This window comes from Columba livia, chromosome 16 (assembly GCF_036013475.1).
Source record: "Columba livia isolate bColLiv1 breed racing homer chromosome 16, bColLiv1.pat.W.v2, whole genome shotgun sequence".
NCBI lineage: Eukaryota > Metazoa > Chordata > Aves > Columbiformes > Columbidae > Columba > Columba livia.
The window spans coordinates 14,544,732-14,570,140 of NC_088617.1; the positions used below are offsets into that span (position 1 = coordinate 14,544,732).

General features: G+C 56.1%; 1 protein-coding gene across 17 annotated transcripts in view; it reads left to right on the forward strand.

The window, feature by feature from the left end:
- The first annotated feature begins 8,440 nt into the window (after positions 1–8,440).
- CHD6 (chromodomain helicase DNA binding protein 6) overlaps positions 8,441–25,409 on the forward strand; it is an 88,028-nt gene continuing 71,059 nt past the window's right edge. For 4 of the 17 annotated variants that reach the window (XM_065032685.1, XM_065032680.1, XM_065032694.1 and 1 more), the window contains exon 1: positions 10,720–10,875. In XM_065032685.1, the coding sequence (XP_064888757.1) occupies positions 10,842–10,875 (34 nt within the window). In that variant the 5' untranslated portion in view covers positions 10,720–10,841. Of the gene's footprint in view, positions 8,655–10,695; positions 10,876–14,314; positions 14,432–25,409 lie in introns of those variants that run through there. The other 13 variants (XM_065032678.1, XM_065032693.1, XM_065032679.1 and 10 more) reach the window with 8 other exon arrangements.

Below are 25,409 nucleotides of genomic sequence, written 5' to 3' on the forward strand. Positions count from 1 at the left end.
AGCAATCGCCAGGCTGACCCAAAGCCCGAGACATCGTGGTGACGGAGAATGTCCCTCCCCAAGTGACTGGTGTGGGATCAGGACAGCAGGGACAGACTGTACAGCAAACACTCCCAAAGCATTAAAAGTGATTTTTTGGGGGAAGAGGCGAGTAGATGACTGGCTTCGTGTCTGACCTTCAGGGCATGGATGCAGAGGGCAGGGGGAAATAAGTGGGATGAATGCAGCCAAGACATGAAGGAGTTCTGTCTCTTGCAGAAGGAAAGAGCCAGAGCTTGGGACTGAGAAAAGGGACATCTGGGGATGCTGGGTCCAGCATGCTGCTCTGAGCAGGGCCAGTCAGACCGAGGTGCTCAGGGCTTTGTACAGGGGTGGTTCAAATAATCTTCACAAACAGAGAGCCCAGACCTCTGTGAGCCCTGGGCCAGGGGCTGACCGCCCTCATGGGAAAAGTCGTGTCCTTACATCAAGTTTCCCTGAGCCTGCTGGGTCCTGTCCTGCCTCTGTGCACCCCAAGTGCCCCGCGGTCCAGCCCTCTGCTACCTCCTATTTTTGGCCATTTCTGCCACCTGCTGAGAGCAGCCTGACTGCAGGGAGCCTGCGGGAGCCCACGCCAAGGGCCACGCCAAGGGCCACGCCAAGGGCCACGCCAAGGGCCAGCATCCCGGGCTCCCTCCAAACTACCAGCCTTGGACCAGCTGGCTGGGGAGCGGCTGGGAAGCAGGCGGGCAGGCTTGAATGCAAATGTATCAGCTTGGAACGCAAAACCGAGAAGGCCAAAGGGAAAAGCAAAAGGATTTGGTGATCAAGGCAATGAGAGTGCGTGGGGAGGAGGGGGGCAGGCAGAGCCGGGGCGGATGCTGCAGGGCAGCAAGGGGGAACCCTTGACTGGGATGCTGCGGTGCCGGGGGCGTTCACTGCCCCAGTGCCTGGATCAGCTGGGGGGTGCAATTAGCACCAGCAAAAGTGCAACAGCTCTGAACAGGGCTGGGGAGCTTGGAGAGACCCAGTGGTGCAGGCAGGCCAGGCCTGGCTGCCATCTCTGCAGAGGCAGGCAGAGCTGGCAGCAGGAGAGCCCGAAGCGGGAGGGATGTAGCCAAAGTTGACGGGGCTGCAGCAGAAGAAGGGCAACGTTGTGAAGCATTTTAAAAAGAAGATAACCGAGTACTCAGCACAGCTTCGGTCCCCTGGGAAATGCCAGGACAAGCAGCAAAGCGGCCCCAGGACCCACAGGACAGCACCTGGAGGAGCAGCCGCCAGCATCGACTTCTCACGGGCAAATCGTGGCAAACCCAAGCTTTGCCAGGAGAATGGGAAACACAGTGTCCAGATCTTGATGTTTGCAATGCTTTTGACGCAGGCTCATAAAGAAGCTCAGAAGCAAGTTGTAAATCCTATTCAGCCTAACTCTGCTATAAAATGAGTGCTGGTCACAGCTCGAGTAACTACCTCTGGGCTGCAGCTGCCAGCAGGTGAGATAACGGAATACAGGACTTGCAGACAAAATAGGAAGATAGGAAGAGTGGGAATTATGCTGGAAGACAGATTCCTACCCCCAAACTCTTCCTCCACACCACCCTCACTGACAAATTGGATAAAGAGGCTTGGGGAGCAGAACAGCACACAGCAGAGCCCAGTGCTGACAGCATCCCAGCACGACCAGGCCATTGTGTAAACGAGAAATAGGGAGCAAGAAGCAAGAGAGTGATTTTCAGGAGAAGGACCTGACACTCTAATAAATCACAGCAGAGCGGGGAGCTAACAGCAAAAAAGGGGCAAACACAATGCTGGGATGTGTAACCGGGAGGGCTTCGGAGATGCTAGATACAGGTCTGATTTCTCCGTGGCACTGGGAAGCCGTGGCTGGAGAAGGCGGCTAACGCTGGACATTGCCCTTTGGGCTGGCTGGAGAGGATGCAGGGAAGGATGTCAGAGACCTGGAAAACATGATTGTCAAGAAAAACCAGCAAGCCGTGGGACTGCTTAATTGGTAGGAGAGAGCGCAGGGGGCTGCAGCAGCAGTCTGAGGAATGTAAATGATTCCTGCAATGAGGAAGAGATTAATCTGCTCGTGCTGGATAACGCACGGAGAAGCAGGGTTACATTATCGCAGGGAAATTCAAGGTAGGCAATGGGAGAAATCTTGCCAGTCATGAGGGGGTTGGGGCTGGAGTCTCCATTGCCGAGGTTTCCAGGAGAGCCGGGTCCCAGGCAGGGCGGTGTCAGCTGGCATTGGCATCAGCTGCTCCCAAAGGCTCCTCGTTTCTAGGATTCCACCATTTCTGGCTACAAGCATATGGAAAAACCCTTAAAGTACAGGCCTGGCTGGCTTCATGGCCTGCAGAGAAGGAGAGGTAGAAAAACTGGGCAAGCCCTGAGAATAGCCCCTAGAGACCCCAAGGGATGAAATGGTCTACATGGACCATGGTGGCAACACCAGCATCATCCCCCAGAGCCACACAGGGGGTCAGATGTCAAACCAGCTTCCCCAGGAGCTGACAGTGAAGCCAGGGCTGGAGAAGTCACAGGAATTAACTTTTGGAGTAAAGCAAAGCAGGTGAGGCTCCCATGGGCACCAGACCCCACATCACGCTGGGTGCTCAATAGGAGCGTGGGGAAGGAGCGGCCTGGTGAGGAACCTGCCTGGAGCCAAAATCAGTTTGAGTCAGCAAGAGGAAAGTGTGCTGAGAGAGAAACAGTGCTTTAAGAGTGAGGGCTGTGTGATTTGTGACATTATTTCTGCTGTGTCTGTCCAGGGGCAGTCGTGGCTCTGCTTTAGTTTCACGCACAGGATGAGCAGAGCTCACGTGGGAGGCAGGTGATGGGTGCTCAGGGACTGGCTCATGATGAGCTGCATGTTAAACACCTTTCACTCTTGGTAATTGGAGAAGTGATCAGAAGCACCTGTGAGCTGGCAGCTCTCAGTAACAGGAGCCATAAAACTTGAGCAGGAAGCGTCCCAGAGATTTCACTGAGAGCACTGGGAACCTGCTGTTGGCAAATCTTTCCATGGTCCCATGGATGTCAGCTCCCATCTCTGGTGCCAGAGCACAACTTTGGAGCACCGTCCCCACAGCTCCAGCCTTCAGATGCTCAGCATTAGAGATTGTAGGGCATGAGATGGTTGATGCGGACAGAGACGGGTTTAGCCAGCATGTTTCCCAAAGCAACTGATCTTTGCTTCAGGCAGCAAAAATCTTTGCAAAATCAAAATCACTTCTGTGACAATCCTGAATCAATTTAAGGAGGTTTGTTCTACTGCAGACAGACGTATTGAGTTTTGCTCTAGAAGATGTGATTTTATATGACCTCTGGCAATTGCTCCTCAAACCCTGCTCTGAATCCCAGGCCAGAGATCAAGTGGGTCTCCAGCCCCAGGATGGTTCTGCACAGTGTCTGTTCACAGACACAGGGCTCATGTACTGGGGTACAACTACAAACCCCGTGGCTCACGTTGAACCTCTGTCTATGTCTGCACCTTTGGGGGCAGAAGAAGATCAGAGGCCGAGCAGCCCAACAGCCACATCACACCCAGACTCTGGCCTGAAGTGACACCGGCACGCTCCGGTTACACTTGTGGCACGTATGGGGAGAGGATGCTTGAGGATGCTCGAGCTGTCCTGACTGCCAGGAGCAGCACGACCGGGCTGGCTGTGACCCCTCGCTATGGCCAGAACACGGTCCATCCGCACCAATTACTCCAGTGCAGTAACTCCAGTGGGTTTGTCCAGGTTTGTAGCAGCATGGGCAATCTGTCTTGAAATTTGCTTCCAGAGGAAAAGGATGCAGTAAAATTAGAACTGTCTGTTGATGTGCATCTGACAGGGGTTTATGTATCTCAGAGTCTAAGGTCCAAACTTGGAAACAGTCTTGTGTGTCCAATACAAAATCTGCAGGACAGCTTCTGAACAGCTTCTAGACAAATGTACCCCTCTGCCTCGCTTTTCAAATGGATCATCAAAGAGGGATGAGAGAACTGAGGCTCCTGGTCCTTCCTGCCGACCTCCATCTGGACAGCCTGGATGGAGGAGGACAGTGCAACCTGGTGATGATGAGAGCCGAGCTTCCTGCACCTGGCGCTGAGTGGTCAAGCCCTGGGCATGGGAGGATGCACAGCAGAAAGGAGCTGAGGGATCCTTCACTCACCTTGTGCTGCAACAAACATCCACCACAGGCCAGGAGAACTGCTCTGGTTTTTACACAAAGCCCCAAGAGCCCCAGCAAAGCTTGAGCTTGTAAGGAGGACACAGATAACCATGGGAGACATGCCAACCTCCCCAGAACCAGGCAAGTCAACCCTCTGAGATGTGCAAATGCTCAGATGGCCACAACAAGCAAAGAACCGCTACATCACACTTGAGACTAATTTACTGACGTGGACAAAGCCCTGAGTCCCTGTACCCAAAAAACCCCACGGCTAACAGCAGTTAATTGCTCCTTTAATCACCTTTTCAGACTGCTTCCAAAACCTGTGGAGCGGCTGCCCTGTTCCTGGGTGAGGGCTGCCACCACGGAGAAAAGTCTGTATCTCCCTGCGCGATGGGCAGGAACACCGGCACCCAGGGCTTGGCAGTGCCCGGGCCGGCACGTCTTGCAGCAGCATGGGAGTGTCCCTCTCTGCAAGAGGATGAGTTCAGCCTGGAAACACTTGGCATTTCTTCAGCCTCAAGGGACTCCTTCCCTTCTGCTGCCAAAGGTGTCCCCAGGGCAGCCAGTGCCTGCCCCCGCGGTGGCAGCGTGCCCAGTGCGGCGATGGGGCTGCCCGAGGCTGCACAGACCTGCGATGTGCCGGCACAGGCACCCTCCCAGCCGAATGTGCTGCGGCACTGAGGTGTGCCTGGGAAACCCATACTGCCACTGAATATTAAGCAGGCATTGGAAATCTCCGGGGCTCCTGTCCAGGAGAAGCAGCGTGGTTGTACGAGTCTGTAGGCATGGCGCTGCCGCTCAGCCTGGGCGCTCCTGCCTGTGGAAGCAGCACCTTTCTGCTGCAAAGTCTGCATCTTGGATAAACCAGTGACATCTGCAAGAGTAGCATGCAACGTCAGAGGTCTCCATCCCTGGTGACAAGCTCAGCCATCACTGCTGTTCCTGCACCCAGGCACAGAGCTGCAGGCAGTGGCCGCAGGCAGCCCCGCAGCCAGGGTGCTGGTGAGCAGCTGCTGCTGGAGCAAAGTCACTGCCCCAGTCACACAGTGGACATGGGTCAGGTCACAACCAGCAACCTTGGGACATAGCTCAGGAGCCTGTGCCCAGCTCCCTGCAGACACTGGGAGTCTTCAGGAGCTCTCTGTAAGCAGGAACACATCTCGGGTACCACCAGGCCCCAAATGATGACACTTGTCCCACTTCATGGACACTGGCCAGGAGAAAGGCACAGGCGCCCAAAGAGCCAAGGTCCTGGCAGGTGGGTCACCTGCAGGTCAGACTCTGCCTTTCCCACTGACATCTGTGAAAGCCAACAAAGTGTATTATTGCTATAATTTTCTCATTGCTTTCTTTCACATTTCTCAGTGTTGCATAGCTGAGATGTTGTGAGCAACCACCATCATTCGCATTTTGCTTTTCCTGATTCCAGTTATCACTGGGTTCAAGGTAAGTACGTAACAGTAACACGTTCCTCATCGGGGTGGGACACATCTGTAAATCAGGGCCACGGTGGATGTTCATGCATGAGGGCAGCAGAGCGGTCTGCAGCACATTGCAGGTAACGATGCTGGTACCGACGGCCCTACCATGCATTCCCATGAGGAGCTGGCCCCGCTCCCTGGGAGGAGGAAGAACCCCCTGGCCAGTGAAGTATGGGGGTGTGGGGGTGTCCTGAGCCCAGAGGAGTTTGCCCAGGGGGACTGTCACAATCCATCTTTGTAGAAGCCAAATTATTATTATTATTATTATTATTATTATTATTATTATTATTATTATTATTATATTATGCGCTGATCCCAAAGATGGTGTACAACGATGGCAGCTGGCAGCAAGATTGTGCTCCAGGTGACACACGACCCCAGCTCTGTTCGGTTGAGCACTCTGCGCACACGGGGGTTACATCCTATGCCCAGGGGGATTTGGGAATAACCAAGCTCAGGACTCAATTCTGCTTCCCAGAGAGGCTGAGGGGGTCCAGTACTGGCATCAACAGGTGCTGGGGCCACCCAACAACAGAGTTCATGCTGCATTTGTGAGGGGACCAGGTGGGAATGGTCCCAGTTTGGGTGCACCATTCAGTCCTGTTAGGGTGTCACTAGCACAGTCAAAGACCGACACTGGGACAAGTCTCCAAATCACCTTGTCCAAAACACAGCAATCCTACTCTGTAAATAATATAACAGATGTGGCCTGGATTGAGACTGGATTGGTAGATGAGTTTCTATTATAAATTCATACATTCTGTCTTTACTGCATCCAGTTTTTGGGCCCCCAATACTGAGAAGCCAGAGAGGCATCAGTGATGGAAGAACAAGACAGGCACAGGGCCCTGAATACAGGTGGAGGAGCTGGGTCAGTTTCCTCTGATGTGGAGATGCTGAGGAGCTGGTGGCACAGCAGGCTACGAGCACAGGAAGGGCAGTTACAGGGATGATGGAGTCAAATCCTCCTTGGTAGTGCCTGGTGCTACATTAAGGAGCAAGAACCACAATGTGAGTCCTGAAAGGCTCGGGTGGGATGTTAAGAAAACCCTTTTCTTGGAAGGATGGTGCAGCCTTGGCACAGGTCACCACAAAGGTGGAACAATCACTGGCCATGGAGGGCATTAAGGGTCAGATAGGCAGAACCACATCTGAGCTCATCTTGTGCTTGTCACCAATGTGATGCTGAGGAGGAACCTCTGGAAATCTCTAACATAACCTGCTGTGGTCCCTTCCCACCAACACTTCTGCAAGTCTATAACAAAGGTGTTAAAATGCCTTCCCAAATTATATTTGCCAGATGAATTCTCATGCAGGGGAGGGATTTGTGTCTTGCTTTGCCATTTCCTAGTGACTGGGCCACTGATTTTGCATGTACAGCAATGAGTCACTTAACCACCCTTAAGTGTTCTTTTAAGACCAACTGACCAAAAAGTAGTTAATCTGAAAATAAGCTGCTTTGATTTTCTGATCATAAAGTACCAATTAATGCCGCCTTACAGGCATTCTTCACACAGAGGCCAAGGTGCTGCTCCGGAGGCAGAGGGAGGGTGAAGGTTGGCCGAAGGCTGACCAGCGCAGGATGAAAACGAAAAGCTCAGGTGGCTAGAGGAGCAGGCAGGACTAGGGAAAGAGGAAGGCACTGGACAGGAATAATTCATGCATGTTGACCTTCTATAAGCAGAAAAAGAATCTGACCCTGAGGGCCAGGGGAGACAAAACACACACAAGATCTCAGCAGCATCCAGCAGTGCCGTCCCCGGGCACGGAGCGGGGCTGAGAGAGGAAAAAGGGTGGAGGGTGAAAATGTGGTTGGAGCAAGAGAGAAAGGAGAATGCAACAGAGAAGGAAGCTCTGCCTTACTGGGAAGAGGACAGCGCTGTACTGGTCTGTGCAGGGGACCTGGAGGAGGCGTGGAATGAGGTGGGTGCAGCTCCGTGACAGATCGGTGTCCCTTGGCTGTACCCTCTGTTTGATCCACACGAGTGCAGCGACAGGTACCTCCAGAGCACACCTGCACTGCCCGGTGGTGCTGCCCAGGAGCCGAAGAGCTGTACGGCCAAGGGAGCAGCACCTGGGGAGAGCTGGGAGGCGCCGAGGGGACGTGGCAGCCGGACAGCACAGGACATCAGCACCAGCTGCTGCTGAACCGGCCGGGGCTCCCGCGGGTGCGCTGATGTGCCAGCATCCCCGGGGCAAGCTGCATGAGGGCTGTGCTGCCCTGGGTTAATCAGCCCTGAGTCTCGGCAGAGCTAATTAGCTCTAGCAGAGCTTCCTTCTGGTGCTGGAGCTCACTCGCCCGAGCAGCTCTCCAAGGGGAGGATGCAGCGACTCCTCACTGCCAGCCCCGTCCCCCCGGCGCAGGGACACAGCCCACGCCTCCTCAGGCACCAAGGCAAAGGTGCTGCCGGTCTGGCTGCCGGGGCGCTGAGCCACAGGGACCGCAGTGCCGTGCAAAGCCCCCGAGGGCCGTGCGACCCCGAGCAGCCCCGGCCGGGAGAACTCCCGCAGAAACCCTTTCCCAGCGGCGCCGCCCCCGGGCGCCTTCGCACCTCTCGGGGCCTCAGGCGACCCCGGGCGCCAGCGCCTGCGGGCAGCGGGGCGCGGGCCGGGCCGGCCGGGGACACTCGCGGGGGGCGGCGGGCAGGCGGCGCCGCCACAGGCCCCGGCGGGGCCGTTCACATCCGGGAACGAGCGGCGGGCGCAGACGTGGAGGGCGCGGGCGGGGCGGCGGCGGGGGGCGGCGCGCGGGGGCGGCGGCGCGGCCAATCGCCGCCGCGCTCTCATCGGTGCAAACAGGAGCACAATGGAGCGAGCGGCGGGCGCGCTGCAGCCAAGCCTGCCGCGGCCGCCGCGCGGCTGACGGGCCGGCCTGCCAATGGGCGCCGGCGGCTGGCGGCCGACAGCCAATGGGCGCGGGGCGGGGGCGTGCCCGGGCGAGGTTAGGGTGTCCTTGCAGGGTGCTGGGCTAAACTTCACCAAATAATAGCTGTTTGTATTTGGGCGGCCGAGGAGCCATTTTAGGTAAGTTCTGCCCCGAACTTTTGGGTTCGCCCGCCCGGCGCGGCCGGGGGCGGCGGCGGGGCGGGGGGCGCCGGCGGGGCCGCGCCGGGGCGGCGCTATGAATGAACTCGGCGGCGCGGGCCGCGGGGCGGGCGGCGGGGCCGGGGCGGCCGCCGGCCCTGTCATGGCTCCGGCCGCGGGGGAGGGGCGGCGGCGCCCCCGCGGTTCCTCCTCGCCGCCCTCCCCCGCCCCCCGGGGCCGCCGGCAGCGGAGGGGCCGCGGCCCCTCTCGCCGGCCCTGTCCGCCGCTCGCCCCCGGCCCGGGGAAGGCCGGGCCTGGCCGGCAGCTCGAGGCCCGGCGCCCCCCGCAGCCGCGGCGGTGCGGGGGCCGGGGGCGGAGGCGGGGCGGGCTCCCCCCGGCGCTGCGCGGAGGCTCCTCCCGGCTGGGGTGGGGGGGTGAGGCCCCGGCCCCCGCCGAGCTGCGCGGCGGGATGCGGCGTGCCGGGAGCCTGCCCGCCGGGAGCCTGCCCGCGGGGCGCCGCTTCCCGCCGCCGTGCCGGCCGCAGTGCTCCCGAGAATCGATAATGAAGTCTTTAAACTTCGCGGGCGGGGGAGAAGCGGGTCCCTTTACGGGCTGGAGGCCCCGGGGCACGGGATTCCTGCTGCCCCGCGCCCGCCGAGCAAGGGCACCCGGGGCTTGAGGGGGGGGGATCCGGTTAAAGGGCCGTTCCCTCCGCTCCGGGCGGCTCGTCCCGGTGGTCGGCGGGTCCGTCCCGCCTGTCCCGCTGCGCTGCCGCGGCTCGGGGTGCGATCGCAGCCGCGTCTCAGCAGCGGCATCGCAGTCACGCCGGAGTCGCGGCTCGTTCGCCGCAGTCGTCGCGCTGGAGTCGCCCCACGCAGCCGCACGGCCGCTGTGTTTTGGTGGCTGCGTTGTGCAATTCTCCCTGTTCTGAGCAGTGGGTTTTGCTGGCGATCGAGGTGGATTTTAGTCTGGGTCAGTGAGGTTTGTAGGGTAAATGAGAGGAATGCACGCAAACAGAATACGGAAAGAGGAAGAGAAATAGTCTGCCGGTATTGCTGCCTGGTGTGCACACCCGTCTTGGAGCAGCTAACGGTTTCTGTTTATCGATTTGCCTTCCTGACAGCTACGCTAAACTCACAGCAAAGTCGGGGACTTCGGAGGCCAGGCGGACTGCTCGGCACGTGGAGAGCTGGTTCTGCTCGGTCTGCGCTGGCCTCTGTTGCGCTAGAGCTTTCCCATGATTTTGCTGTGCAAAGTGCTTGGTGCACTTCTTCAGTGAGTTGGGATGCTTTTTGCCAAAAGCTTGCGCTTTTTTGTTGTTTTCCTTCTGCTTGGGAAATGCAGCCAATGCTTTTGGGGTTGGAGAATGAGGGGAGAAGGGTAGAGATGGTTCGCTGTGGTTGTGCAAAGTGTGCAGTAGGCCCACGCAGAAGTCTCCGCAGCCCTCTGCAGTCCCTGGCAGAGGCTCCGCGGGGACAGACAGATGTGGCTGGAATTGCCAGGTGTTTATCCCTGACCCCTGCACCTACAGGGCTACAGATATTTGGTAGCTGGTGCTGCCTGTATCTTTGTAACTCATATAGGGTCAGTTGGATTAGGGTGTTGCCGGAGGAGAGAACACTGGGCTCTGTGAGTATTTGCTCTGCCAGGAAGTGTTGCTGTTGCTTTTGGGCCCGTTCTGGTGATGGCACAGGAATAGGTGCTGCCTTACCTCTCCTTGCCCTTTGTTTACCTCATTCACGTGGGAGCTCTGCTGTGCTGCTTCGCACAGAAATTGTTGTTTTGGAAACGCTGTTGAAGTATGAAGCAATAACAGCATATTTTTGTTCTGGGAGTAAATGCTTCCTGGAGTAAATAGGTTGTTTCTCTTGAGGCTTCTGGCCTGCAACTGGGTTGGTTTTGTTCAGGGCTACCACTGGGTTCCTTTCCCACTTGTTCCATGGAAAACTGATTCCTCTTCTGCTACAAAGCTTAATGTTACCTGTTTGCTTTTGAAAAGCTAATTCTGCCCATCGTCTCCGAATTTGTACAGTTGCCTAAACTTGCAGGTCCTTCGGGAGCGTTGGACATGCTGCTGAGTTTCCTTCGCTGCAGAGGTGGGAGCGCAGCCGCGGTGGGTGAAGCTGGTGGAATGTTGCCCCTCGAGTGCTTCAAGCTGTAAAGCATGACAACCTGACAACAATCAAAATGTCTGCCTGTGCCTTGTGCAGCAGAACTGGAAGTATGTATTATTCTTCTTCAAATAGAAGCCAAAGTCGAGAGGGCTTGGAGAAAGACTGGCCTTCGTTCGTTTTCGCTTCCATTAAGTTTGAAGCCCATTCTGCAGCCGTGGCTATTTGTTTCTGCCTCTTGTCTCATTCTTTAAGCAGAAAAGTTGGTTGCCCTGTTTCTGCGAAGGCTGTGGGCCAGTACGGCTGTGTTAAAACCTTGCCTGTGTGAATCTGTGAAGCCAAGGCAGCTCTTGTGCTGTTTCTCAAGGCTAGCAGCATGTAAATAATGTGCATCTCTCGCGGAAGGTGCTGTCAGGGTCCCTCGTTACCCTGTTCTGAGCGCTCTGTCTGGTTTGGTAGCATATGGCTTGAGTTCACCTCGGTTGCCCCGTGTGTTGGCGTTAGGGGAGAGTGGCTGTGGCTGAGCTGCTGGTCTTCGAGCAGCTGGCCCCTGACGTTGCAGCGTTAACTCTGAGGGTCGGTGCTGTGGGTGTTTTTGGGGTCTGTTGGTTTCTAGTGGCTTGGTGGAGGAGGCTCTCAGAGGAATGTTTCGTTTTCCCAACTGCTTTTTACCTTATTTCTTTAACAGGAAGCAAAACTCTGCCTCTCCCTCTCTAGAAGTATCTCAATCATTTTTAAGATCTACTCTTCCTTGAGAGATCTTGAATATTTTCTCAAGAGATTCTCCAAAGACATAAACTTTTACAGGTGGATAATATAAAGTGTCTCACTTTATCGGGTTGTGTTATTTCAAGAGGAGTTTGCACAAGCAAGTGAACTTGTTTTTGTGAGATGGCAAGGCTGAGAGCTCTGCTGCTGGAGCAGCCCTTTGTTTTTCGCATGTGGCGGCGTCCTGGCCTGTCTGGGGTTTGTGGAGATAAGAGCTGCTATCATGTGCATCAGTGTGCAGGAGAAGCTTCCCCTTGCGAAGGAGGGGAGAGGGTTGATCAGCCTTGCACTGCAAGTGAGCCCTTGGTGCAGGAATGCGGACTGGCTGTGTTGGGGCTGGGAAGCAGGCGTGCGTAGGGAGGCTTCTCTGAACTTGTCTTAAAGAGACACTGGCAAGCACGGTGCTTGGATTCTCACTGGGCTTCAGGGGAGCCGAGGGGGCTCGTTGTCATGTCTCCTGTAAGTAGCAGTGGAAGTGTTTCTCCTCGCTCATCCCCAGTTTCCCCCTTGAGACAGTGGAGTCAGCCTGTGGTGTTGGTGACTTGGCCCTCCCTGCTCTGTGGAAGCGGAGGCAGAGCTGTTGTGGGGCCAACAGGCTGTGCGAAGGGGCAGGAGATGGTCAGAGTGAATGGTCTGGGTGTAGTCGAGTGACAATGTTTGCTGGGAGCAGAGGGTTGGCGACAGCATGCAAGGTTTGTATGGTGGGTTCTCAGCACCCTAAAAAAGCACAGAAACAGGGTTACACTTCACACAGGGAACGGTGGCAATGTCAATGCCTCGTTGCCAGCGTGGTGGCGTTGGGACCAGGACCCTCTGAGGAGGCACAGGCCCTGTGCAGCAGCTCCTGTGCTGCCAGTGCCACGCTGGCCGTGCCCGTCCCAGCAACCCCGGCATCCTCGGGGACGGGAGTAACAGCTGGGCAAAGCAGGCTGACCAAACCACCAGCAGAAGGGGAAAAACGTGGTGCTGTGGGTGTCAGCTTGTGACACGAGGAGACTCATTTTGCTTTCTGATATCCCGGGCTGCTGCGAGATGTTTTCCGTGTGATAGGACAATGCCTTCAACTTTCCCTTATATGGGAAAATCTGGTATGCAGCCTAACAATCTGCCACTACGTGGCTATTAATTTTTAGCATTGCTCTGCTGGATGTGTCCAGTCAGCCTAAGAAGTAGAAAACACCTGGGATGCTGTGGCTGGGCTTTAATGTTTGAGGCAGGTCCCTGACCGGTGTCTGGGGAAGGGTTGTGGCTGTGCCCTGGGAACGCCTGAGCACACCCGGCTCCTTGGGCAGGCAGCTCAAAGCTGGGCGAGTTTGTTGGCTGGGTGTGGGGCTCCTGCCCTGCGCTGCCCTCGGCCCGGTGCTCAGAGGGGACCTGGGGACCCTGGTTGTGTGTGCGCCAAGCAGGTCGCTGGAGCACTCGGCCCGTCCTTTGTGCAGGACCTTCCCCCTGCGGGGGGTGGGTGGAGGGTAAGGGGCGTGCGCTGTTCCGTATTGCAGCCTGTTGCCTCCAGGGGATTCCCAGCCTGTAGGAAGTATAAATCCTGCTCTAACAGGAGCAAAACTCTCTCTTCAGTCCAGAAATGAACGTGAGAAGTGTGGGAACTGAGTCCCAGTCCCTCTTTGTTTTTATGTGGGCGCTGGACATGCGCTTGCAGAGGTGCCTTGGGTGTGGATCGAGTGCGGGTGTTATCACCACGATGAGATGTTGGCTTGGCCGTGGGGTGCACATCACACTTCCAGCCCCGGTCTCCCTGTGAGGGATGCTGCTCAGTCGCAGTCTGACGGTGATGGCATTAACGTCTGTCCTAGGAGGTACAGCACATCTTCTGCAGTCCCGCCTTTGCCTTCACTTTATGCAGCCCTAACGTTGCACTAGTATAGGTAGTGTCAGCTGGTTGGGGGTTTTTTGTGCTTGTTTTTAATTGTGTTATAACTGGTGAGATTAAGTTTAGATCTCTTCTGGTGAAGCTTTCTGACACTTGTCTGGCTCTTTCTGCTGTTTGGATCTGTTGTTGTGGGAAGCCTGGGTTGAGATGCAGGTACCTCATTGCTTCCTCTTGAGGTGACTGTGCCAAAAGCAGGGGAAAATTACACTTGTCAGTGTCAATTTGTGGAACAATTGTGTTTCCTAAATGTTTCCATGAAAGCGTGGGAACTATGGAGCTCTGCTTTGCATTAGAGTAAAAGGAGACAATACCTGGGGTCAGGCTGGTGTCAACCCAGCCCTGTGAACTGCATGTCCCTAATAAGGTGCGTGTTGTTGCGAGGGAGGGACAGGTGGGCAGTGGAGGGGCAGGGTTGTTTCGTTCAGTATCATATACGGTGCTAAAGCGTGTGTTTAAGTTGCAGCCTGGGAGCTCTAGCACAGGAGCAAAGGTGAGGAGGGCACGAGCTGTGAGGGACCCCAGGCCAAAAGCCGGTGCAGGTGCCGGTGTCCCTGCAGCCGACCTGCTGACAGTGCTGTGGGGACAGAACTGCAGCTCTCACTGCCTCCCTGGGATGGGAGACCCCCACCCCTTCTCCCAGAGGGATCTGCATTTCTTTGAAGGCAGAGGCAGGACTTTAGCTAATTGACTGACTTCAGCTACCAGGCCCTCCACATTAGCAGCCACTGCTGAGAACTTTGGTCCCTCTGTATTGCACTAGAATTAGAATTTGTTATGTGGACTTAGTTGAGTTTCATTCAAGAAACATCCACTTATTAAACCTCTTTTCCAAAGTCATGAAGGTAGTTAGATATCTAAGTTGCTTTATATGCCTTCTGGTTGTCATTTTGCAGGTAACGTATGCTCGGTGGCTGCCTTTGAACTCCAGCGTTAGCAATGTGCTAGTGAGCTCCACACGGGAACAAGGATGATGCAAAGTTTTTAGGGACTTCCACTTTTTTGACATATAGGTAGGTGAAGTATTGGTTCTTTAAGAAACATTAATGTTTTGTTATATGTGTGTGCCGGGGCAGAATTAAAGTCAGTCCTAGATACAAGAATAAACATTAGTGCTCTGCTATAGACGTACTGTGAAAGCTGCTATTTTTGTGTGAGCTGCTGCCTTGACTTCTCTAGCTCGTGTGTGCAGAGCACCTTTAACCCTAAATGTCTCATCCACTTTGGTTGAACTTAAGCTTCATTCTTTCTTAAGTATGTTTTAAGTGTTAGGTGTCCGTTAATTGAGGATCAGAGGAAAGAGCGCTGTTCTCATGATGAGTTCTGTACACACATGTGGTACATTCCCGCTGTACCCTGTGCTGCTGGGCCTGCGCAGGGGAGCGCACAGCGCGCTGCTCTCATTTGTATGCTCCTCCGCTTGTCGCTTTAGCGCAGGTGAAGCCCTTTTTCTCAGTGATCTTTCCTGGTCCCCATAGGGTGCCCCTCACCAGGGTATCGGAGCTTCTCCCGGCATGCACTTGTGTGCATGCATAAAGGCAGGATTCCCTCCTCCACCGCAGAAAGCGGAGACTGTGCTCTGTTTGTTCGCTGTGCGGCGATGCTGTGGGAGAGTGCCTGAAGCAAGGCTTGCGCTTACTGGGAAGGTGCTGGGGTTTGTGGTTACCCTGATTTCTCAGAGAAGTGGTTACAGATCTGTGGGTCAGTCGCGGTGGGTGCTCCATGTCCTTGCCCCAAAGGCTGAGAATAACATCTCTGTTTTGGAGTTGGGCCAGTCCGCTATTGCGCTTCGAGAGTGAGGACCAGGGTCCTGAATCTGAAAGGTGAAGGAAGGAGTGGGTCACTATGGGCATAGGCTCTTGGAAGCTTTAGTAATTGTAATTTCAGTGAGAGCAGCGTCTCGGGGAGCCCTGCAGCAAGGTGTGACTGCCGGCTCGCAGGCCGTGTGTGTTTGGATGGGTACATCTGTGCCCACATCTGGCAGGGACAGCCCACTGTGTGGGAATGTGGTTATCTGCAGAGGCTGCTCTCAGGTTTCCAGGCAGGCTCTCTGCTTGCTGCTTTGCTGAGTGGAGTGTGACATCAGGGCTGAGGAGTTCTGGATAACGCTCCTAAACCCTTTCCTAGATCCAGCTCTACCTCCTGCTCTTCCTGCCACCCTGAGCTGCGAGCGGGGATGCCTGCCACAGAGCAGAAGGGCATTTGTGGCCCTTGTTGCACACTGGTTCCTCCAGAGCTGTCTGCTGAAGGAAGGGGTCAGAAAATGAGTGGCTTACCAGGTATGGAGGAAGAGGAGATGTGGAAAGTGTGTTGGCATGGACTTCTGACAAATACATGCAGGAAGAGTGGGCTAAGACATGGGTCTGTGGGACCCGTGCCCTGCTGTTGTGTCCAGAGCTTGCTTGCCTGGTCTTCATGTTGCTACATGTCAAAGGACACTCAAGTCTGTGGGCTGCCAGGGCCAAGAGCCTCTTGGTAGCTGGGTGCAGCCGATGCCACGTGCTTGCCCGCTGGCTAGCCAACCCCATGAAGATGGCGCTGGTTGGCCAGGAGGGTCCAGGACACGGTGGGTGTCTTCTGTGTCTGTGCCCCAAACAAGTGCAGCGTGATGCCAGGAGAGACCCATCACAGCTCTGCCTGTGTGCTGTCTGAAGGGACAGGTGTGCTCTGAGGTCCCAGCTCCGCTGAGAAAAGGGCTCTGCCAAGAGGTTGCTCTGCAGTCAGTGTTAGCGGTGGCGGTTTGGGTGTGCTCTGACAAGATCCCCCTCCCTCTGCAAACGTGGACCTCCAGCCTGGCCGGGCTGGTGCTTTCTCCACTGCTTCCTGAGCTGGTGTCTGGCTGGATGACTTTGTGAGCTGGGACAAGAAGGGGCTACTCTCTGTATGTGGTTTTGGTAGCACTTAACCTGCAACATGTCAGGGCAAGACCTTGGGTGCTTGCAGGCTGCCCAGGTGCATTAAAGAATTGCCAGTAGCTGAGGGGGGAACCAAACCTGGCATTGCTGAACTCCAAACATTTGCACTTGAGGAATCAAAGAATTTCTTTTTGGCACTTCTCTCTCCCTCCTATGCTGGAGTGTCTCTTGGGATGGTGTAAAAGACACAAATGTAAGGAAGCATTGAGATGATTGAGAGGAATGTCTACTTACAGATGGCATCTGAACTCTGGAGACTGTTCTTCGAAGTAGTTTCAGCTGAGATTGTGGAGAACTTGTATCCCAGAGAGTTAAATTCAGAATAAACTGGAAGCCCTTGGGGGTAAATGTCAGGGGGTTACAGACCTTGCAGTGCAGAGCACTTGAAGTGGAGATGTGGGTGGATGTGGACCTGAGGGCTGTGGGGCAGCTGTGCTGCTGGTGAGGCGAGTTCTTGCCCTGTGTTGCATCACGAGGGTTTGCTGTGTTTTGCTTTCTCTCCCTGTTCTTTAGGTACTTGGGAAATAGGTCTGATGCTTCCATATACAAGTTCTCAGGCCTGGAGAACAGCAGATTTCGGTCTGTTGCTATTTTGGGCCCAGGTCTGCTATTTTCTCTTAGGATGTACAGGCAGAACAGATGTCATGAGCCGTGGGTCCTCTCCACAGCACAGAGCAAACTCTCAGGCTGTGGTTGTTTGGGGTGTTGCTTTCCTGGATGCCGAGGAGCAGTTTGGCTCCCCCAGTGCTTGGCACTGCCACAATGAGGGGTCTTGCCAGACAGCCTTTCTGCCCTCTCCTGGGGTGGGCGGCCTGGCTTCTCAGTGCTGACGCGGCAGCTGCAGCCTTTGCTGGTGCAGAAGCTCCCCTCCAACACAACAGCATCCAGCAAGTGACCTCTGTAAGCTGGTGGTGGATGTGCCCTGTACTTGGGGTGTCAGCAGTGTAGCAAAATGTCCTTTAGCCCTGGAGGTCCCTTCTGCTCCCCCTCCAGGCTTCACTGTGTGTGAGAGCAGAGACTGAGCTGAGCTGCCTTTGTCACCTGGGTTTTGAGCCCGCTAGGATGAGGATGGCAGTGCTGGCTCACTTGTCACACGCTAAGACATAGGTTGGGATTGGCCTTCAGTGCCTGCGCTTGAGAACTGTGTGTGAGATGCAGCTGTGGTGGGTGAAGTGCAGCTGGCCCCGAGCTCCCTTCGTGCACCGTCCCCCTTGCCCGCATGCAGACAAGGCACTTGGCAAAGCAGAGGTGTCCGTCCTGCTTGCGAGGCCCTGGAAATGTTTAAAATGCTAACTGTGCTCCTGTGGCCCACCTGCTGGTGGCCTGGCCATGTTCTGTTCAGCACCTGGCTTGGATGTGTTTCCTATGGCCCATTCCCATGGGCCGTTCTCTAGGTGAAGCAGGGGCAGGTTGGCAGCAGGGTGCAAAGCCTGGTTTACCCTTTTGCTTTACTGTGGTTTTAACAAGAGGGCAACAGGGAATAACGTAAAGCTGGAGGGTAACAGCAAACGGGTGTGGGACACCAGCTGGATGGCTGGCAGGGGTGATCCACTGTGGAGCATTATGGTCTAGAGCAGGGAATTCAGCTGGAGAAGAGTGACAGAAGCTCCTGAAGCGGTGATTTTCAGCAGGACCGGGCTCGGCAGTGGGGTCTCCTCCACCTTTTGGAGCTGGGGCTGGTGTTGCTGTGCCATCCCAGCAGAAATCTGCTCTGGGTGTCAGATGTGCTCTTTGTATGTGTCTCCAGCCAAGCTTTGAGGTGCATGGCAAGTGCTTGTTGATCCTCTCAGTAGCCCTGCTGGGAAGGCTGATTTTTATCCCCATTCTGCAGTTGGAAAATAGAGGCACAAAGGGCTTTGGTTGCCTTTGAGGAGCTGTCTGCGGTGTGGCAAAGTTGTTTTCTGACAACTGAAGTTTGCTGTGCAGGGTATTAACAACGGCCAGAGGGGAAGATCTGTGCTTTTAGGAAGGCCATCACGTTTTTCGGCTCTCTACTTTGAGATAGCTTGAGTTTGGTGCTGTTTGATGTGTAGCTGTCAAGCAGTAACCTTACAAAAGGTTCTTTGCATTGGCCAGCTGTCAAGGTCTACCGGTTGAGCTGGCTTTTGTATACCTTTTGTACTAATAAAGGTGCTGTGGGCTAAATTATGTGCCTGGTGGCATCTTTACAGGGCTGTGACCTTGAGGATGGACTTGGGCAGCTAAGTGAAGTTCTGAGTGCTTGCGCGTGAGAAATAAAAAGCAGTAGGAAAATTTGCAGAGTGTGCAGAGCCCTGGTTTCTGCTGAAACCTCTGTATTCCTCCCAATAGCTGGAGAGCAGCTGGGTGGTTTGCCCTGCCGCAGGAAGGCTCCGAAGCAGCTGGCAGTAACCTCTGTGCTCCCACGTGCCCAGTAATTGGGCAGAGGCTTTTCTTACGCTGCTGGGAAGTCTGGTTCCCCACGAGCACTGGTGCAGGAAGCCAGCAGGAGCTGAGCCCGCCATCCCCTGTCTGCCCAGGGGTAACAGCCAGGCACTTCAGAGAAGGGAGCCTGCATGTCGCCAAGAGTGTGTCTCAGAGCTACGTTGCCTGTTGCCATCTAAGCTGTAGTGAGGGTTGTATTGTCACTCTGACCTGAGGCAGCCTTGGCACATCCTCTCCTTGGTACACCAGGTTCCCTGCCTGCGAAGGAGCAGAGTGGTGCACAGTCCCAGGCTGAGGAAGAGGAGTTGCCTACCAGGCATCTTTCTGTTTGCCGACAAGCTGGTCCTGCAGCCGTGTGGCAGTGCCGTTGTGAGGAGCGCGCTGTGGCTCCTGGCAGGCGAGGGCAGGGGCTGCGAGCCACCGGGCTCCTGCCGCAGCGGTTCAGAGCCGTGCCGAGGCCGTGCCGGTGGTGGTCAGCCATCGGCTTTATTGGCCTGTGCAGCGTGGGACGCTCCTGCAGCACACGGGTGCAGATAGTGTGCTTTCCCTTGATTTAAGATAGGAGATTAAGTGCTGGGACTGTGATGGGAGAAGTGGGAAGGCTTTACGGCCACTGGCACAGTCTGTTCCCTGGACACCCCAGTCACAGAATCACGGAATCCCAGAATGTCAGGGGTTGGAAGGGCCCTGGAAAGCTCATCCAGTGCAATCCCCCCATGGAGCAGGAACACCCAGATGAGGTTACACAGGAAGGTGTCCAGGCGGGTTGGAATGTCTGCACAGAAGGAGACTCCACAACCTCCCTGGGCAGCCTGGGCCAGGCTCTGCCACCCTCACAAGGAACAAGTTTCTTCTCATATTCAAGTAGAACCTCCTGTGTTCCAGTTTGCACCCATTGCCCCTTGTCCTGTCACTGGTTGTCACCAGAAGAGCCTGGCTCCATCCTCCTGACACTCCCCCTTTCCATATTGATCCCCATGAATGAGTCCCCCCTCAGTCTCCTCTTGTCCAGCTCCAGAGCCCCAGCTCCCTCAGCCTTTCCTCACACGGGAGATGCTCCACTCCCTTCAGCATCTTGGTGGCTGCGCTGGACTCTCTGCGGCAGTTCCCTGTCCTGCTGGAACTGAGGGGCCACAACTGGACACAATATTCCAGATGCTCCTGATGCAACATGTCCTTCCTTGTTGGCTTGCTGATCAGCATGCCAGAGCTGGTGAATAAGTGGAAGGGAAAACTTGACACTGGTGATGGAGAAATGGCTTGTTAAAATTTGGCAGACAGGGCAGTTGATTTGGCCTGTGCGGCAGCAGGGGTCGAGTACCACACCACTTGATGTTTGTGTTTAACAGGGCGCAGAGGTCTGGAAAATGCCACATCAGTGTGATGGGCTTTGCTGGTGTGGCAGGAGCTTGAGCTGGTGGTGCTTTTGACAGGGCACATGAACCGTGCTGGCGGGTGCCACCCTGCAGGGGGCTGCTGCCGCCCCCGCGTGTGCAGGAGTGCTGCACGTGTTCACACACACACCGTTGCACCCTCACCGTGAAATCCTGGCCCTTGGTATTGCTGAGCGTGGTCATGGGCCTGCTGCCCACGGGAGCCCAGCCTGCTGGGTGCCAGCTATGAAGCTGGGTGGCCTTGGCCTGCCTACCTCCTCTCTTCCTTGTCCACATAGGTACTGAGCTGTAGAGATTAATTTTTCCTCTGGTTTTTGCCTTGCTTATGCTTAGGATTAAAATCCACTGCCTGGGGCTTATGAGCAACTGTTTGGAGTGAGACTCTTGACCTGCTGATCAGAAGAAAACAGACGCAGGCTTGAGAAACCTGCCTTGCTCCTGGCAGCTCCTGCACAGCAGGCAGCAGGGCTGTGGTGTGGGAAAGGGGTGCAGGTAACGCTGGGTGTGTCCGCATGGTGGGAAAGGGGTACAGGTAACGCTGGGTGTGTCCCCATGGTGGGAAAGGGGTGCAGGTAACGCTGGGTGCATCCCCGTGGTGGGAAAGGGGTACAGGTAACGCTGGGTGTGTCCGCATGGTGGGAAAGGGGTACAGGTAATGCTGGGTGTGTCCTAATGGTGGGAAAGGGGTACAGGTAATGCTGGGTGCGTCCCCATGGTGGGAAAGGGGTACAGGTAACGCTGGATGCGTCCCCATGGTGGGAAAGGGGTACAGGTAATGCTGGGTGTGTCCTAATGGTGGGAAAGGGGTACAGGTCATGCTGAGTGCATCCCCATGGTGGGAAAGGGGTACAGGTAATGCTGGGTGCGTCCCCGTGGTGGGAAAGGGGTACAGGTAACGCTGGGTGCATCCCCATGCTGGGAAAGGGGTGCAGGTAACGCTGGGTGTGTCCCCATGGTGGGAAAGGGGTACAGCTGATGCTGGGTGCATCCACACTCTGTAGACAGCCACCTCTCAACCCCCAGTGCTGCTGGGGAGTGACGTGTCCCCTTGTGTTGAGCTGTCCATTAGGTCGTGAGAGAAATACATCTCTAGGGTGAGTTCAGACCTGGTTTCCCTCCCTTTAGCAACAAGCTGGAGTGCCGTGTCTTCATGCACGTGCTGGCTGGCCAGGCATGGCTTTGTGTTTCATGATGTGCCGTCACTGGACAAAACCGAAGGTGTTTCCAGCTGTTCTGTGGCTTTCTCCCCCTTGTGCTGTTGGTGCCTGCTTGCTGCTGTGCTCACTGGAGTCTAAGCGGGCCCTTGGTTCTCAGCCCTGTGGCGCTGTGCAGCTTGGAAATAACTGCTGAAGGTCATTGTGGTTACGGGCTTGGGTTAGAAGCTGTGTTTGAAAACTCCCCAAAAAGGAGCTATTGCAGTTTTTGCCACGTGAGCTTGTCATGAGAATCATGAAGCACAGCTGACTGAAGCTCATTACCAGGGGCTGCATCCAGGCTGCGTGTGCTCTCTTACTTGTCGAGCATCAACAGAGCATCCTGTGTGCACAGGCAGTGGCACTGTCCCAAGTGTCCCCCCAGGGTCTCTGACTTGGCTGTAGCTTTAGGGCTGGGAGCTTGCCTGGGAGGGCTTGGAGCAGAGGTGCTGGTGCTGAGCAGGCTTCTTGGAGGGGGAATGCTGTGCAGCGTCTCTGTATTCCTTGTCCCATGGAGCAAGCAGCAAGGCAGTTGCAGCTACTCTGTGCCTGCCCATCAGTGTCGTGTTGCCTGTTGTCCTGTGGGGTGGCGGAGTTGGGTGTCCTGGCAAGGTGCCTGCAGCATTACCACACACACTGGGTGTCATTATCAGCAGATCTCTCAGCTCCCCTGGCCCCACAGGGAACACAGATAATTCCCTCCCTCCCCTTTTTTTAAGGATCAAAATATTTTAAGACCAGAAGGTTGCTTGGAGCACAGCTGTGAGTCTCCTGGGGCTGGCCACCGGTGCGATGCTCAGCCCGGCCTGCCGTGGAGCCATCTGAGAGCTGTTTACCCCCTGATTTTGGGTTATTTGGACCTTTTGTACGCTTTCTCCCCTTTCTCTCTCCTTCATCCTGCGTGTGTCCTGCTCAGGGGAGTGGGGCTTGTGCCCCTTCCCATCGGGGCAAGGCAGCACTTGAGGGAGCGTTGGGGCAGCTCTGAAGCGAAGAGCATTTGGCTGCTCAGTGAAGCCTCTGCAGTTGGGATGCTGAATGGGTCTTGCTGTCTGTATCTGTGTGTGCTGAGCTGGGAGGCTGCCTCTCCACAGCCTCTGCTTGGGAGGGAAAAATGTGTGCTGTAGCTGCCTTGCAGCAAGCTCACAGGCTCCCCAGCCCCCTGCCTCGCTGCTGCTGCTGCTTCTCTTACTAAATGACTGGGTTATTTTTAACTTGGAAAAATCACAACCCAGGATTTGCATGCTGTACCCCCAGCGGAGGGCTGGAGGCAGGATGTGGGGGAGGCTGTGCGGAGGGCTGGGAACGCGGCTCAGCGCTCCGGCAGCCCCTGCCCAGCGGCTCCTGCCCCTGCAGCGCTGGCCCTGCCGGGCGCTGCGTGCTCGCCCAGCTGCGAGGCTGCGCAGGGGGCAGGCAGGGGGACAGGCCGCTTCTCTGCTTGACGTGGCTGGAGCTTCAGCCTGGATTCCCATGGCGAAAGCACGGAGCAGCTGCAGACACATAAACAACTCCTGCCGCAGCAGGCTGTGCGGAGAGAGAGGCTCTGTGCTGCCAGGCTGCTTGCGTGACAGCCTGCAGACGGGTGACTTCTGTCAGGGGCTGGATACCTCCCTCAAAGAGTATCCCACAGAGCGGCTCTCGGGCGACTGAGCATGTTGTGGAGGAGCGGCCGGCTGGGTTGCTGTTTTGCCCAGCGGAGGAGGCTTTGCTGGGCCGCACAGCCCCCCTAACTCAGCTTGCTGAGAGCTGCTTGGGAGGAGCCAGGGAGGGAAGTGTCACTCTTGCGCCATATTTCTTTCCCCCTCCCATAGCTCTGCCCCTTCAGTGTTTTGCAGGCGGCTGTCTTGTCAGTGCTCCTCTCCCCTGCTCAGATTTCCCCGAGTGAGCAGGAGTGTGTCTCTAAACCTGGTGGCAGGGCAGTGTCTCTGCAGAGCCCCTTCTCCGTGCAGCCCACAGGAATGTAGCTGCCTGAGTCCCCCCGGATTGCACCACAGATACTCCGGCTTCAAGCTCCGGTAGCTCTGCCGGCTGAGTCGTGTCTGTGCAGCCCTGCTTGGGAACGGGAACTGATAAGATAGCAAGAAGGGGACTGCAGGCATCTCTCTTCCAGCTGTTTGGTGCGTCAGAGAAGGGTGTTGGTTGAGCCAAGTGGATGAAGGACAGTGCAGGCTCTGAGTTCTGCTCTTGGTCTGTCCCAGCTGGACCTGTGGGTCCTTTCCTGCTTTTCACGGGTGGTGTGGATGCATCAGCTAGGGAGGGTGGCTGCTTCCTGGGTCGTGCTCGGTTGTCCTCGGGCTTGCCAGCAGCAGAGCTACTGAGCGTGAAGAGCTCCAGAGGCCCCTCTGATGGGCAGGTGCCAGAGCCCGTCAGTCCTGCCCTGGCATCAGCTACTCCGTAGTGCTCCTAATGATGAGGACAGGAGTAGCCGGGCAATGCAGCAAACCTCTTGGCAAGCAATGGCCAGTGCTGTTTTCCTGCAGTTGTCTTCAAGCAAACGCAGGCACCCTTGCTCCTTTGGGAGTGATTTGTGTTTGTTTGCCAAGACTGGTCCCTTGCCTCCAGCACACTGGTCCAGCTTGGCCCCACATGCTTCTGGTCTCTGTGCTGGTGCGAGAGGCGTTCCAGGCTGTGGAATGGAGGTGCTGGTACTTTCCTGTGGCTCCGACTATGCCAAGTACCAGGGCTCCGGGAGTTCTGCTGGAGCAGCAGTGTTAATGCCTCAGTTCTGCAAACGCCTCAAAAGCTTCACGTGATGCCTGACCTTGATAGAAAAATGACATGGCTGGGGGGTCATCTCTGCATGGTAGGGATTGGGTGCTGACTACTCTCCTCTTCCGTCAAGGCTGTAAGGTTCATTGTCAGGCATGAGGCGCTGCTGCTGTGATGACAGGAGGCGGTGGGAGCAGAGCAGCTCTCAGGCTCCCAGGGCTGGGGCAGCACCTCTTCCCCCAAAGAGCTGCTTCTGCAGCTTCTGTGAGGCAGTGGGGATGTCCCTGCCGCCCCAGAACGGTGTGTGCACGCAAGCACAACTGCCGACACTGGCACAGGGGTTGGTGTGGGGCGACAGAAAGACCAGGACCCTTTGCTTGTGTGACAGTCCTGTGAAAGCTCTTGGTTGCCCCGTTGTCTGATGCCCTTTGTTGCTGCCCTGTGTTTGGAAGGGCTGAGCAGGGCCCTTTGCTGTGGCTGCGGGAGCTGCCCCCAGCTCTGTGCTGCTGGGAGCACCGGCTCCTGCTCTGGAGAGGCCTGAATCTTCTCACTCTGACCTCGGCCAGCCTTTCTCAGGGCAGGCTGGCACATCTTCTGGTACCAGAGCAGGGGTGTGCTGAGCCTCCCCAGCTCCACCAGCTGCGCTCTGAGCCTGGCTCACTGCTGACCCGTGGGCCTGGGCAGCACGTTTGGACCCAGCACCCCCGACTCATCTCTTTTCCTTCAAGCTGTGCCCAAACACTTTCCTGAGGCTCTTCAGCAGAGCAGACCTGCTTGTCTGAAAATCAGTCATTTCATGGCATGGCTGTGCAATTCTCCTCTCCGCTTTATCTCCCTGCTTGGCCTTGGGGGCTGCATGCAAAGTGCTGTGTCTGCTTGGGATCTTTGTATTCTCGGGATCCTTTCTGTAATCAAAACTATAGGAGGGAGGAGAGAGCAAGGCCACCTGACGTGGAGGAGGTGAGCGAGGCTTGCACCTCTAATCTGGAAGGAAGCGTCACCAGAAGTCTGCAGACAGATGGAGGTCAGGCACTTCTTGATGCCTCCATCTCAAAGGAGCTGCTTGCAGTGAGACCTCGTCCTTGGTGCGATCTGGCCCTGGGAAGGGGCCCCTGGGCTGCGGGGAGCAGGGCTGGCACACGGGGCCAGCCCAGGGAGGGGGCATGGCCACTGGCACCAGTGCCACCCAGTCCAGGAGGTGAGCGAGGGTGTGTGGAGCCAGGTATGCTGTTCTAGGGTACTCCTGGTTTGTAATAAGCAGAGAGGCCTCCAGCCTGAAGTGTGGGGCTCCTGTTCCCCTTGAATGTCTTTAATGAACCACAGAATGAGTTCATCTTCCAGTCTGCCATGGGGGAGAAGCAGCTGGGAAAGCTGCTAATC